Source organism: Antedon bifida, chromosome 5 (assembly GCF_963402885.1).
Source record: "Antedon bifida chromosome 5, ecAntBifi1.1, whole genome shotgun sequence".
Taxonomy (NCBI): Eukaryota; Metazoa; Echinodermata; class Crinoidea; order Comatulida; family Antedonidae; genus Antedon; species Antedon bifida.
In genome coordinates, this window is record NC_136230.1 from 26,012,165 (window position 1) to 26,028,646 (window position 16,482).

Consider the following 16,482-nt stretch of genomic DNA (forward strand, 5'->3'; position numbering starts at 1 on the left):
CCTAAAAAAATACTAATAAATGAATTAAATATATAAAATATACCGTTAATTGTTTATAATGTTAAAGCACAGAACTCATATTATAGGGGTTCAGCTCTTGTAATTACCTGTGTAAAATATTTTATAAAGAATTATAGTTCTGAATGCGGCTAGTGGTTTTTGTATAGGTCTATATATAGTTATTCTTGTATACATTTTTGCACCATAATACAATCTATTATTATCTTTAAAACAAAATGAGTTTTTGAAAAAGAACAGTGCCGATAATTCGATTGACTCGGAGATAATTACCACATTATATCATTTTCAGTGGGGGAGCTGTATCGATGTGGATACAAACTATGTTGGGTTAATTTAATTGGATAGTTCCACAAAATGTGGCTTTGGTATGGCCTTATTCCAAACTGTTAAAGAAAATGTTCAACATGGTTTAAAAGGTATTGAAAGTTTCGATTAAGAACTGTATTTTAGTGTATATTAATGTATGTTATTTTTATTGCACATTCCTGTTGTTTTAATGTAAATAATGTTGAATTAAACTCTTAATAATAATAATGAAATAATGCAATATTACGTTTCTCAAGTCTATTCTTAAAATTCACGCGGATTGGAAATGACACTGCATGGTACTGGGTAGGAAGGAGATGGACACTTCGCCATATAATTTAATAAAGCTATACCATACAGAATGACTTTCATAAACTGTAAATCGCCATACCATACAAATGTAAGTATATTTGACACATCATTTAAATCACAATTTAAGTGTGAAGTTTCTTAGTAAGATATTTTAACTACTTAATGGTGAACAATTAATCACGACATAATCAGCTAAATGTATTAGGCCTACTTTAAAACATATCTGGCTTGTTACAATGACACATTACTGTACTCCCGTATCCACAGTGAACATAGTACACATCCTGTCTCCAAATCTATTCTGGTTTATGCATTACGTCATTCATTAATTCATCATTCATGCATAACAGATTGTAACTAGTGCCATCACACTGCAAGGAGTCTATTGTATTCAGCTTAAAGCTTGGTTCCTACTACCGACGTAACGTAACGCAACCGACTTAACGTAAGCAAATGCCCTTCCAATAATTGTGTTTGCCTCCAACTGCGTGAAATCAAACCTGCTTGTTGCGCGTCAACATTAGCATGCCGTACTGTGACGCGATGTACTATGTTTCCAGTATTCTTTTGCCTTCGGTTGTTGGCGTGAAATCAAACTTATTTGATTTCTCGTGACGATGTTTGCAGCACTGTCGTCGTCTATTCCCACTTGTCATTACGCAATACGGCACTTTGCGTCGATACGTCGCTGCGTTACGTTGCGTTCTAGTGGGAAACACGCTTTATAGTATAACGATCATTGGTATGCTCTACTAACTACTAAACTTCAACCAAATCATGATAATTGCTGCAAGGAGTTTATTGAATTACATAGCATGATGGTTGGCATCAGCTCAGTATGCTCTAATAACCACTAAAGCATAACAATGTATGTGGCACGGCTGCGGTGTACTCCCAAAACTACACAGGTACAGCACTTTCTTGTACATTGAAGCGTGCAGCTGGTCATATGATATTTATAGTTTTGCTAAAAGTACATGACAAATACTGCACTACAACAACTAATTTCACAACTAATTTACGCGTGATATTTTAATATGAATCAGCAGTATTTCCCTTATGTCTGTGTATAATGTGTGTATTATTTTTTAATTAGGAACAAGGATGTTACTAACTACTCTATCACAAAAACAACAACAACATAGAAAGCAAATACTAAACATACGAAGCTTGGAACTATATTTGGGGGTTTCCCCTGAATATTTTGTTAACGACCACAATAGTCAGCATTTATACGGTCTATTTCAACCTATGTTTTGTAAGCTATTCTTTTATTGACTATATCAGCTTAGAATTATCATAGTGACATTGAACATCTTTAGGAAGGGTCCGATTATTTCAACAACATTTTCAATTAATATACTTATACAGTTTTAACGACAGCATAAATTGTTCACTGATTAGAAGAAGATGTTTTTAATTAGAGGGATGTGGGTATTGTGTTATAAGGCTTTAACAAATACTAGAAAGTAAACAAAAAATATCAACATATCAAGTTAAAAACGTGGAACTGATCATTCTGCCAGCATAAATAATATAATCTATGATTAACAAGTACTTATTTAGAGGAGTGAGTATTTGCGTTATATAGATTATTATCAATAAAATATCAGTTAAAGTAAACAAACAAGCACGAATGTGCGATACTCGGGGTACAGCAAAAGAAGCTGTAATGACGTAACAATATCATAAATAGGTTTACACGGCTATATTACGACGAAAATCGTTTGGCACCAAGGTACCAACTTCGAGACGTCATATGGCTGCATCCGGTTTGAAATTTAAAAATCCGGCTCTACAGCTTTGAGGACATGTCCCTGTAGTATATTCATGCTAAATCCCAGCTTAATACTACAACGAATAAGGGAGGAGTAGTACTTTATAAATCGCACTTTTTTCGATTGGTACCATGTTTATGACGTCATAATTCTGCATCCGGTTGAAGTACGAACATTTTCTCTCTATAGCTTTGTTCACCTATTACCCTAGTATATGCATGTCATGTTTCAGAGCTAGTAGGACTTGAAAATTGGCTCAATAGTGTCCAGATTGAAGAAGAAGAGAAGATGAGTGAGTCCTAGACTCGGGTACCCCGAGTAAAAAATAAGTACTATATTTATATATGTACGTTCTAGCTGGAAAAAGATTCCATTGTGCACTTTGACCTCAATCTTAATTCAATGGCATGAATATATTTTTCTAGTTATTTTGGAAAATCCCATCAACTAACAATACGTCACAAGGGATTACTCGAACTTTGGTCTAACTCTGATTGTCTGGAGTAAAACACCAGAAATAACTCCTTGAAGAAAATAAAAAGACACGTTATTCGATTTAACCAGAACTGAACAGATCACATTACTAAATTGTGGTTCTCAAATTGGAAAATCCAGTTACAATTTATTTCCAGTAAATAACACTAACATAATCATAAATTGTTGAGAAAATCGAATACATATACTATATAACAATGAAAAGGCTCCGAGACGAACTAAACCGAGATAAATAACATTATTTTTGCAACACAAAATAATACAAAAATCTAGGATGAGCTTTTTCAAGATGGCTTATTTTCGAGAAAATACATTTCATTTAAAAATCTGAATGTTTTAAAATGTCGTAAAAAAAAATAAAGAAACGCGGTTTCTGGTTCGATAGCTAGCCTACTAATAATTGTTAAGCTCCTACATAAAGAGAGAGACGGCGAACTTGAGTTTTATATATTATATCTTCAAGATGAACAACACAGTTCGTTACTCTAAAGCTTGGTTTCCACTACTAGCGACACAACGTAACGCAACGTATGGAAATGCCCTTCTAATAATTGTGTTTTCCTCCGCCTGTGTGAAATCAAACCTGTGATGTTTGCAGCATTGTTACGCAATAAAGCACTTTGCGTTAATACGTCGTAGCGTTGCGTTACGTTGCGTCGCTAGTGGGAACCACGCTTTAAGTTTGGCTTCAACGCAACGCAAGGACATACGCAACGAGATGGATAATTATATCTTAAGCTTGGTTCCCATTAGCGACGCAACGTAACGCAACCTACGCAACGGCAGAAAATACCCTTCCAATAATTGTGTTTGCCCTCGCCTGCGTGAAATCAAACCTGCGCTTAAGAAATGTTGCCTCATTCAACGTGCGTGAACGCCATTGCGTCGTGTCCAACAAGCACGAGCCAAGTTTAGCGTAATGAAGAAGGTCAAACGTAATGCAATGGCGGATCCAGGATTTTGTAATAGGAAGGTGGAGGGGAGGGGCTGTTGGATGGCAGCAGGGCCTAAAAATGAAAAAATTAAGTGCTTAAACTAGCGTCCCATCTTTTGCATTGTAATCTGTCCAATTTAGGAAGGTCAGGCCGGGCGTGTGGGCCATTGCGTTGCATTTGATGGGATCCAAGATTAAAAATCTTTTTCCCTTCCTTATAGTATTACGGATGCATACTACACTATTCAAGTCTATTTACAGGAACTAATTCAGTATCGCCAGGGACTCAGATTTACACAAGATATTGCTGTTCCTAAAATTAGTAGACTATTTGATGATAAATTATTTCCTGTCATTGGACCTAAGTCATGGAATAATTTACCTATGTATGTACGTATAGCTCCAAATGTACAATGTTTTAAGAAATTGTTAAAAAGTTTCCCTTTCCCTAAAGAATAATCTAGATGTCCTTGTATACTGCTCTAATCGTTGTACTTTGCTTTGATTTTTTTTTTTGGAAAAGCGTTTTATATATTCATATAGTATAGTATACACTACTAAATAATAACTGAAAGCGATAACCGACCTTATGACTGAAAGTAGATTCAACCCAATTGTTCCGATTTCGGTTCGGGAGAACTAACGAAACTATTTTTCTTTTAAATGACTAAACAAATATATAACGTTACAATCAATAGAATGCGTCTAAAAGGAGTAACATAGTAATAGCCTACATCGTTAACTTAAACGTGCGTCATTACGTGGAGGGCGTATCCATGTTTGTACAACTATTATGTTTACGCCTACATGAAGCCCACCTTGTTACTTTTATTTTCCTTCTGTCGTTTCCTACATGAATGACGGTAATATTTTTCCAGACGGAAATCATAAAAAAAAGTGGGCCTGAAGCTTGGTTCCCATTTGGATGCAACGGAAGAAAATTGTAAGCAAAAAGCAAGTGAGTTAACCAATCACAAGCGACTGTTTGGATGACCCAACGCGTTTGATTGATCGAATTACTTGCGATACGCTTACGTTTTTGCGTTGTGTCCAAGTGGGAACGAAGCTCATGATATAGCGTACTGTATTTACATCACATCATGTGTTAACAGTAAAAAATAAGTCAGTGTTCACTTTTTCATGTAGGCCTGAAATGAAATGTTCGTAACTGAATTTGAGTTTGTCAAATGTGTTTTAAAATAATATAACTATCTTCATGATTTTCTACTCTTATTCTCTCCACCCTCTCTATTCACTCTTTTGTTTTTATTTCTTTTATTCAATTCCACTCAGACAGCGATTGTCTGCTTTATATTCTCAATTTTCTCCAAATACTCTCAGTTGGGTTGCCCGAAAGCTCTGATAATTGTTCTGGCTATTTTACTTTACGTTTTGATTTAGTTTTTTGCTTATTAATGTGTATCTCATAGTATTGACATGTGTTCAGTGCTTTTATTTGTATCTCCATTGATATCCAGCCACTGATACCCAATCATTGTCATTTTTCAGTATTTTTTGCATTTGCGGATAAATAAGCCTACATAAACATTTATGCATTTCATTTACGTGTATTTGTGCCTCGATCGTTAGATTAGAGAAGTATGTAATACTGTTTTACTGTAGAAATGATTAAAATTAAATATATTTGTCATGTTATATTTTGACTAACCGGAAAAACCAGTTATTTGATATCTATGGAACGCAAACATTTCTTAGGAAATATTGATTTAACCTAATCAAAATAATAATCATTTCTCAACATTATTAATTATTATCCCGATGTTATAAAAATATAAATGATTTGCCATGTGATTCACAGTGTATTGTGTAATTATAATTGCGGCAAATAATAGCACAATAGACATTGAATATGAATTATGATTAATTTCCGGTAGCGTGCCATATTTAATTCCGAACCTCATAGGGCGAGGTACAGTATAATACTATCAGACTCACTGTTTGGAGATACAGCATCATCACTTGCATCTAGGCCTATAGTTCGTCATCATGGTTGGTAAAGATACCGATAAGAACAACGGCGCATCATCTTTAAAACGTCTAACTCTGTTGTTTACGTTAGCGTACGGAGGCATCCTCCTTTTGGGATGTGTCTCGTTGTATTTGTTTTATTCTGTTCACCAACTGAAGGAGGACAACGATATATTGATGAGCGCACTTGATAACGATGTAAGTACATTTAGGTATGCATGTTCAGTTCAGGGGATCTTCAAAATGTATTGCATAATACATAGTGGTTGGTTTAATCATATGGCATACAGATACAGATACAGATCTTTTATTGTCATACAAACCAAAATAGTACAGTATGAAATTTGTCTCCTTGTTGCGAAAAAGAATACACTCAATTAGTAGAACAAATTTACAACACTTGCAAAATTCCAAAAATTTTATCAACAATGAAAATTCTAATTATCTTATCTAGGTTTGTTTTTATTAAATACACTGACTGCTGAAGGTAGAAGGAATTCCTAAATCGAGTTGTTTTAATACACATCATTCTTAATCTACCAGACTTATTAACTATAAACTCGCCATGCAAGGGATGCGTATCATCAGCGCTAATAGATTTAACTTTCTTATTTATTTAAACAAAATATTTAATTAATAATTTAAATAAAGACGTTGGTTACATTTGGCAGCTAATTCATCAGTATTGGACCTATAAATTAATTTATTTATAGGTACATGCCATAATCATGGACCTAATTTATAGGCCTATGATCATGGTAATTTGAAAAGTAATTTGTAGGCATGTGCGCTATTATACAATGCCATTAGTCTGTTTTTATATATTATATTTATAACCTACAGAATGGTGAAAGTAAATACAGAGCGATTGTACGAAACAGACGTAACCCGAGTAAGTATATTATGTATTGTTATACAATTATAACCCGTTGAGTAATAATTAGTAATTAATCAAAATGTTTTCTCTACGCTAACCTAAATTGCGCTCTTGATACCATGGGTGACCCCTGATACTATGAAAGCACTTTAAGCTTGGGTCCCACTGAGACGCAAGGGTAAATGCATTGCAATTGACCAATCACGACGCGTGAATGTCCGCTCGTGATGGTTGCGTTGCACCTACGTTGTTGCGTTGTGTGGAAACAGACCTTTAGTATCAAGTACATTACAAATTACGTCATAATAGGGCAAAACATCTGATCATTCAAATAAAGTTTTACCAACAAAATAAATAAATTTATAATCAATATTGCATAACAAATCACTTGTAATACGGAGTAATACTATACTAATTACAAGATGTCAAGATTATATTTAGAACAAGGTAAATATTAGTCACATTGTGTAGTGATTTCATGGCTAAATAAACTCGTGATGCAATCAATAAATTCAAAGAATTTCCTAAACAAATTTATGTAGCACCACTTTTGAAATTAAATATTTAATAAATTAAATATATGTTGTTTGATTAATTTTTATTTTCGGTCGGTAAAGGTGGTGATTTTTTTATTGCAATGTGCTCAGAATTTTTTGCAGTTATTTTATTATTATTATATATTTTTACACGTTATTGCAGTTGAAATGCGTGTCCTCTTAAAGTTTGAAAAATATTTGTGGGGGTGATGGTGATAGGTATACAGCTGATGAATAGATGATTTATTAATGCATGTAGACTGAGTGTAGACATTTAGAATTGTATTTTGTTATTCACGTGACTTAAATTTATCTTTACAGGTTCAAACTATCAGGTAAGGCTTTTAAAAATATTTTATACGGTATATCCATAGAGTAGGCCTAGTGCATGACGACCGACCAACCGACGCTAAGTTTCCAGCACAAGTGAACCATGGATGTTAATCTCTGTCTATACTGTCGAACTAGTTTGACAAAAAAAGTGTGCTGTACCTAAATATGGTAGTGATTTGCACAAATATGGTAGTGATATGACATCATCATGTCCATATATGGGCATATCACATTTTTTTTGTCACATAAACCTTGATAGTGTAGATAGAGTATTAGGTTAGGACATTCTTTGTCAATGTTTGCACAAATGTGACTTTCTGCACATTCCACGGCTCAACATCCTGACAATATGCAAACAATGAAAGTAATGTTTAAATTTACATTGTTGTTAGGGGATATCGATAACGTACGGTTAATGACATCAAAATCACCCGTCCCACTCTTTTGACTAGATGGCGTATTGATGTTTGAAGTTAATGGTTTAGTCGGCTTTACTCACCATTTGCCTAGAGAGGTGGTCTATTTTACGCAGTGGCGTAACGGATATGAGCGCTTAATGGGTAACCCCAGGGGCCCCGGAGTTTACGCAGGCACATGAGCAGTGCCCAGGCATTGAAATATGTCGAAAAGGCTAAAAACGTCCGAGGCCTCCAACGTTGGAGGGCCACTTATGTTTCCTAAACCAGGGGCCTCAGGCTTCTGCGTTACGCCACTGGTTTTACGGTAAGCTATCTTAGCGATTTACCGTACTATATAGCAGATAGAAGCTTTGATCAATGATACGGTATTTTTGATTTTCTTATATGTTGATTTTAAAATGTTGTATCCTTGTAGTATTCATGTCTGTTTTTAATATATTGATTGGTACTCGTCTCGAAAGATGTACTAGGTTCTTTAAAGTGCACACAAGCAATATGCATACACTGGACCTACGGTTTATAGTCCTTATCCGAGAAGACCAGAACCATGAAGCGAGTGAGCCTCGAACCCTTGCCGATGTTATGGCTATGGATTACGGTTCCATTGTCTTAACCGCTCGGCCCTTCACTCAATAATTAAAAGAATAATATGTGGGTTTTGTGGTGTAATAAGAAAAAGAAAATTCGTTTTCTTTTTCATTTCCTATTGAAAATATTGTCTAGCCTTTTGTTGACATACCAAAGGAAATAAAGACATGGTAGGTTGTATTAACAATCACATATGGTTAAAACATCGAGACATCTCAAGTATTCATTCATTTGCCCTCATAATATGCTGTTTAAGAATATTTATAAAAAACACCAGCGGATACTGAATAAGAAATGAAAAATATTACGGCATCGCAATTATAAGGACAGACACCGAAAAACCGCAACGCTAGAGTGCTAAACAATGGCAATGGTTTTAACGGTAAAAACGGGAAAAGTCTTCAATATAATGCTTTGTTAGGCATTGTCTCCCAAGCACCTTGAATCCGCCCCTAAAATAAATTGATATGCCTCTATAAAGAAGGATTTCCCCAGCTTGAATGTAATGGGAAATAATGAAGATAGACCATGGTTGGGTAAACTGACTTGAAAAAGGCCTACGTCAGCAACAATGTGATTGCACTTTTTTAATCGTCGTGTATCCGACTATAACCATTACGACGTACGTATTCGCGGTTATTTACGTCGATATAGGCCTACTCTTACTATTTTAAAGTGGGCGGCAATACCCGGCGGCATTATCTATCCTACTTAACTTACCATGATGTGGTTGAATGCAAGAGTATTTCCATTGAGATTCCAGCTGGCATATTATGCAATAAGTAAAGGTTCGTAATCCAAAAACTTTAGTACGTTCAAACAACAAATCCAAAATAGTGTCAAAATCCAACGAAAATGAAGGTTAAATATGAGGTAAATTAAACTCACAATAGTATAGAAAGCAGACAAAATAATGCTGATTTCTGGATTGCTATCGAGTACTTTGCGCGCACATCTTTCGCTTTTCAAACCGTCTACCGTTTAAACTCAAATTCTTGACGTCCGTTAATCAGCTGTTCGTTGCGATTACGTCATTAATGAATTTTAATATAATGTGTTTGTCAATAACGTAGTAACCTTTTTTGAAATTCTTTAGTTGTAGTTATAATATCAATCATAACGTAGAAACTTACCGTACCGAACTACATTATGCAAATATTACGTAATATTTATTTCTTTTACGTTACGTTTAAGATTACAGTACTCAATTAACTAACATGTTAACGTGTAACGTTCCATGGAAGATAATGATGATGATGGTGATGGGATGATGAGGTTGATTGTGATGATGATGTTAATGATGATGATGGTGGCGGTGATGATGGTGCTGATGAAGATTTTGATGATGGTGCTGATGAAGATTTTGATGATGAAGATGATGATGAAGATGATGGTGATTATGATGATGATGATGATGATGATGTTGATGATGGTGCTGATAAAGATGTTGATGATGGTGATGAAGATAATGATGATGGTGATGTTGATGTTGATGATGATGGTGATGATGATGATGATGGTGATGATGAGGATGAAGACGATGGTGATGATGAAGATGATGGTGATGATGAAGATGATGATGGTGATGATGATGATGATGATAATGATGATAATGATGATGATGATGGTGATGGGATGATGAGGTTGATTGTGATGATGAAGTTGTTGATGATGATGATGATGATGATGGTGGTGATGATGATGGTGATGATGATGATGAAGACGATGGTGATGATGAAGATGATGGTGATGATGATGAAGATGGTGGCGGTGATGATGGTGCTGATGAAGATGTTGATGATGGTGATGATGATGATGATGATGATGATGATGATGATGATGATGATGATGATGATGATGATGATGATGATGATGATGAAGAAGATGATGATGATGGTGATTATGGTGATGATGATGAAGATGATGATGTTGATGATGATGGTGCTGATGAAGATGTTGATGATGGTGATGAAGATGATGTTGACGATGATGTTGATGATGATGTTGATGATGATGATGGTGATGATGGTGATGATGAGGATGAAGACGATGGTGATGATGAAGATGATGGTGATGATGATGGTGATGATGATGATGATAATGATGATGATGAAGATGATAATAAATGCTTATTATATGGAGGCATTTTGTTATTATATAACAAAAAATCTTTACCGAAAACTAAATCTATATTGCAGACGAGTAGACGGCACTCAATGGTTGGTTCCTCGGCACACATGGTCGGTCACATAGAAGCAAGACTATCTCGTGGTAGGTATTAATTAGAAAATACGAATAAAGAATATTAAAATCAGCCTAAGCATGTTTGTTATAAGGTTATACAAAAACAATTATATTTCCACTATGTGACCTTTTTGAATCACCATCACCGATAGCTCTCTGGTCATTTGGGGTCTACGTGAAAAATCGATACATCTCATATCTGAAGTTATTTCTGATTGGTCAGAAGTAGGCCTATGTTATGACACGTACGAATACCCGGATGCTCGGTTCTTGGCTGATTTCACTTGGGAAAATAACGATTAGAGATCGTTCAATTTAACACGTCGTCGCAGATAAACTACTTAATAATACCACAATATTTTCTTTGTAGGGGTTTCGTCTTGTGTTGTGTAGGCCTATACCTAATTGACCATCATTTTGCTTTATGAATGTTTGTATACAACAACAACACGTTGTATACACATGACCTTCACTGATCATATGCTAATTATATTCACATTGTCTCATAGTATGTGTACGTAAATGAGAGATATTTATTGTGCTAGTATTATCAGGGAATTTAACTCTTCCCTGGTATTATGTAATTATTTATCACCAGTCTTTAGTTCTAGTATAGTTATGACACGCAATGCGTGCCAAAACGTTTTATTTATTTTTTACGAATATTAAAGTTCAATCACCGTCAAGGTACCAACTCTATTGGGATAAATGTGTAGGGAAATAGGACACTGTATGTAAAATCAATGTTTCGCCATTCATTTTCAGGACAATGGCTGACTTGGTGCTTTAGGAAAACACACAGCAAACCGACTAACTCAACCAATTGCGTTTCGACACTGAGTCACAGTGATTTTGTAGTTGCCGACGATAAGCGGACAATTACCATACCAAAATCTGGTTATTATTTTACGTACGCTCAACTACTAACAACGGCAAAGTCAAGTGCGACTAAGGGTTTTCAGATAGCAGCTATACCAGGAGGACGAATATCTGAAGCCTATCCGGTCTTGTCCGGTTACCAAACACAATATCCGTAATTATCTATTTATACTTTTATAAGTATTTGCTTTACAACCATAACACGCGGATAGCCGAGTGTATTTTTTTAGTACAAATTCTAATGCTAAAACTTTTGAGTTACCGTATACCAAGTGTTTAATTTAATATTATCTTATAGCATTGTAATGCTGAATAATATAATAATAGTAATAATAATAATGATGTTTGCGTTTTGCATTTACACGACAGGTTGTACAAGGACCATACACAAACAGAAAGTAAAGAATCTTCATACGTTGGGGGCGTTATTTTCTTTTGTCAAGGGGACCTGATTGGAGTTCGTGCAAATCCGAACAATAACGAAGACATCACTCTGGATTCGTCTGAAGAAGGATCGTCTTACTTCGGAGCTCTCATTTTAAAAGAGATTGCTGCTCACCTTAATTATCGATATTGTGTTAAAACATACAAATCATAATTGTTTAAACTAGATGATGTGAGTGTCTGTCTACAGCAACCTAACTTGTGCACAATATTAAACAACACGGTCTACGGACATAATTAACAGTGTCTAAATAAATATGCTATTATTACAATAGCCTATATACTTTCAATAGGTACTAAAAGCATTCTTTCAATTTCAATATTCTCAAGAACGTCATACTAACTTTTTGACCGAATTGACTACATAACTAACAATAATGATATGAAGTCATATCAAGGTCCTAATTCAAAATGTTAAATTACATACAGTATTATTATAAGCTACCGCTTGTTTTTAGAACTTTGTCGATTATTGTTTCATGTCATTCCATTCTGTTTTATGTAAAACACATTACCAATCCACCGGTACCACCAATGAACAATTGGTACCCAGCTCGCTACGTATTTATACCGTTATGCATTACGTCATTCTGTAAATGAATCACGCATAACAAAAAGTAACAGCGCCATCATAGTACAGTAAACATTAAATATGTTGGTTTTATAAACATTGTATTAGTATTATATATTTCTCTAGAGCTCAATAGAGGGTGTATTGTTTGTGTGTTAGGGTTAGTCTATCATGCATATGTCTAAAACCGTTATGGAGCGATAGTAAATTGCGCTATCTATTGATTGGTACACGTTTTGCTATTCTCGTAACTACGGTACTATGTCTAAAGGCAATACAGCACGGACTGCTTTATATCCATAATAAGTCCAACACGTATTAATTGAACCTCCCTCTAAATACTTTCTTTTACAACAGTATTTATCTATATTACACAATAATAGGCCTATTATTATACAAAGTTGCAGGTGCAAAAGAATGGAATAACTTACCAATTGATATCAAATATTCACCAACAATTACTTCTTTTAAGAAATCTCATTTCGTTTCATAAACTAAAACTTCTTGTATCTCAGACAGGACAACAATGTAAAACAGGTATTGTGAAATTCTGTATAAAATGTTGTTAAATAAATATTTGTATAACACATCGACAAGATTTGAACCCTTGTGTTTAAGATTGGGAAGCTAAGCACCTACTATTCAGCCAGCCTCGGCACAGACGGCTCGCGAAATTGTTATTCTTCGACGTTTCATTCAGAAAACATGAATGATTCATTAATTTTTGAAAGAAATTGTTTAGAGGGTTAGGTTTAGTATATTTAGGGAGTAGAGGTTATTTAGAAGTAGATACCATGCATTATTCATGATTTCTTCTGCCTAATAGTAATACCATTTGACTTCTGCAAAATGTAACAACTTGTAACCAGGTTTGCATAATGTGAAGAGAATGTCGGGAGATCAAACCTGGTTACAACTTGTTACAATTTGTAACAATTTATGCAGATGTGAAAGGGAAATACAAATTTCGCACCCAGCTCATCGGAATCAGTTGATATAACGCATTTGAAAAGGTGGCAAAAGGGAGAAAGGAGACAATAAACAGCTACAGGTGGGCCTACTGTTTGTTGTCTCTAGACATAGTACGAAAGTAGGGTGAATGGAAAATCGGGTGGACATTCATTCACTTACTTACTATTCTTCATATTCTATACGCAGAAACATCTTAGAAACATTAGCCAATCCATTTGTAAAAACCAGCAAATTTAAACTGCGTTACTAAATCAGACGACCAGTAGATATTGCAATTCTGATCGATTACAGTGTATTTGAAATAAATACAATGACTTTGGCTCAAACATTGATGGGCGCAACGTATTCGAGAAGATTGCCTTGACGTAGTAATGATGTGGTTCGAATCTTCAGACGGCCATTCAGATTCTGTAGAAGTTTCTTCTGATTGGAAAATGCCATCGGTAGAGCACTTGTGTATCTCTGAAAGTACATTACAAAAGCAACAGACCAATTGAGCTAATGGTTTGGGAAAATAAGAAACAATAGTTTTATTTATAATAAAAAGACAATTATATTACACGTATGGAACACAGTTCCATCAATAAAAAAAATATTCACTTTGTGATTGGTGAATACAACCATGAACTAGACTTGCACCGAATCAGTATTTATTGTCTTTTTATGTTAGTCCATGTTTTGTCTGAAAATACAAGCTCAATTATTATACGTATGGAACGCCATATGTGCCAAAATATTTATCTTTGACAATATTAAGTCAAAACTCCGCCTAGAACCCAGACTACCACTGAACATGCATAGTTTAGCTTTATGTTATATTATTGTATAGATTTTGAAAAATCCTGGAAAATATTGTAGCTAAATCTTACTTGTTTCATCTCTGTAGGCCTTCATTTCGGCTTCATTGAGTACCCTGTCAAATAGCTGAAGTCTTGAGAAACCCATTGATTGTTCAGCATCAACTTGAACTTCACTCGAAGTAGAGATATCGCTCGAAGACATATCGCCGGGTAAAATAACAACTTGACCAAAGTTGATCGTAACAGACGTGAACGATGTGTTAGCGGTGCTGACGATCTCTCCATCTCTCCAGATACTCAATTCCCCGGTATCCCCATCGAATGTTAAACCAAGAAACGTCCACGTAGAAAGCTTCAAAGTATTGACTCTCATAATTTCACCATTACGACGAATAACTACTTCACACATGTGGAGAACATCATTGATAATAGAGACACGTATGTTAAACGCCGTGCCGCTTGTCTCGCCCATTTTAAAGATAGCCCCCTGAGTGGCGTTTGCAAACAAATACACAAACACTGTCAGTGACATTTTAGAAACTTGTCTCCATTCAGATGTTGACGATACTAATACTCTTTCTGATGACCCACTAAACTCAAAGGCGGCATCCACGATACCGTTCTGGTCGGTAAAGTAGCGGTAGTTATCCGTGTCGTAAGCATGTGTAAGGATGTCGTTTATTCCGCAAAAACTGTTTAGTGGCCAGAAACTCACAGGGTGCAAATCTTCAGAAACCGACTCTGCAATAAATTTAAATTAACATAAAATAACTATAAAGTTAGATATTAAAGATGTATTGTCCCCTAAAAATCTTAACAAATGAAGATTTATACAATCAAATTGTGAATAGGCCATTATATCAAGTTAATCACTTCTTCAGAAAAATAAAATAATGTTTTCACTTTTCACAAAACCCATTGACTTTAAGTCAATTTTACTTTTTTGCTTTAAATCACAGTTTTTTGAGGTAAATAGTTTTTGTTTCGATCCAATTTTGTTCAAAGTGAATATCTATTATGGAACATACAAAACATATTTTTGTCATAGGGAAAATACCTTTAACCATTTCATTTTAAGAGGAAAGTACGACAGTTCTATGATGATTGAGGAGATTTTCCTAAAAGATTTTGGAGTTTAGTTTTATACAACCAAAATGCCAGTGGTATGTTCAAACTTCGGGGTTTTACTAGGCGACGTGAAAAAGGTATAAAACATTTTTTCAAAGTAAAGGTATCAACTAAAGTAAGTTTTAATGAAAAGATTTAAAGTCATTGAAATTAGTCCCCAACAAGATAGTGGAGAGCCATCTTATACTATAAATAATAACTCCTCATTTAGTAGTAGTAGTAGTAGTAGTAGTAGTAGTAGTAGTAGTAGTAGTAGTAGTAGTAGTAGTAGTAGTAGTGGTAGTTCAAACGTCTAAATAAGATATTTTCTTCTATTCATCATTAACATTCATAAACATGCATAAATAAGCAAGAAAATACAAAGAGAAAAAAAAGAATATACTAAATCATCAACATTATCAAAACACGCACTTACGGATCTCATCGCTTTCCCCGTAAATTCGAATTTCGCAGACAGAAAACGCATTTTTGGCATTAAGCGTAACGTACCGTCCTTCAGTTGGTGAATCACATGTAAAATCGATAATAGGACTTTCCATCACCATTTCAATATCTGCTGGATCACCACATACAGCTTTATCCACGCTTATCGTTGAGCCATCTAACTGTAGCGCTATACTATCTTTATCTATAATTATAAAAGATAATCTATAAAATCCCTATTAATGGTGGTGCATGATAATATACAAAACATGTTTAGAACATGCCAAACATCGGGGAAATAACATGAGATAACTGCATGTGAGGCCTAAGGTTTGGTCCCTACAACAGACGCAACACAAGGATGTAAGGGCTATTTGACCAATCATAAGCGATGGATTCGAGCTGTCGCTTTTCATCGGTCAACTATTTACGT

The 16,482-nt window shown here is 34.9% G+C and overlaps 1 protein-coding gene and 1 long non-coding RNA gene across 2 annotated transcripts in view; one reads left to right on the plus strand and one right to left on the minus strand.

Moving 5' to 3' along the window:
• Window positions 1–9,555, minus strand: part of LOC144842814 (uncharacterized) — a 34,462-nt gene extending 24,907 nt beyond the window's left edge. The window contains exon 1 of the long non-coding RNA XR_013612181.1: window positions 9,309–9,555. This is a non-coding gene — a long non-coding RNA (uncharacterized LOC144842814). The remainder of the gene's footprint in view (window positions 1–9,308) is intronic.
• LOC144842797 (uncharacterized) lies at window positions 5,773–12,823 on the plus strand. The gene is made up of 6 exons (XM_078699338.1): window positions 5,773–6,033; window positions 6,679–6,727; window positions 7,570–7,583; window positions 10,787–10,859; window positions 11,598–11,865; window positions 12,081–12,823. Exons 1-6 carry the CDS (start codon window positions 5,854–5,856, stop codon window positions 12,307–12,309), a joined length of 813 nt encoding a protein of 270 aa, XP_078555464.1. The 5' UTR covers window positions 5,773–5,853; the 3' UTR covers window positions 12,310–12,823.
• Window positions 12,824–16,482: the final 3,659 nt, after the last annotated feature.

Excerpts from the sequence above, each read along its gene's own strand:
- LOC144842797 (XM_078699338.1), top strand. The coding sequence starts at position 5,854 with ATGGTTGGTAAAGATACCGATAAGAACAACGGCGCATCATCTTTAAAA. Across the intron at positions 10,860-11,597 it reads AGAAGCAAGACTATCTCGTG|GACAATGGCTGACTTGGTGC; the intron begins GTAGGTATTAAT and ends ATTCATTTTCAG. Across the intron at positions 11,866-12,080 it reads GGTTACCAAACACAATATCC|GTTGTACAAGGACCATACAC; the intron begins GTAATTATCTAT and ends TTTACACGACAG.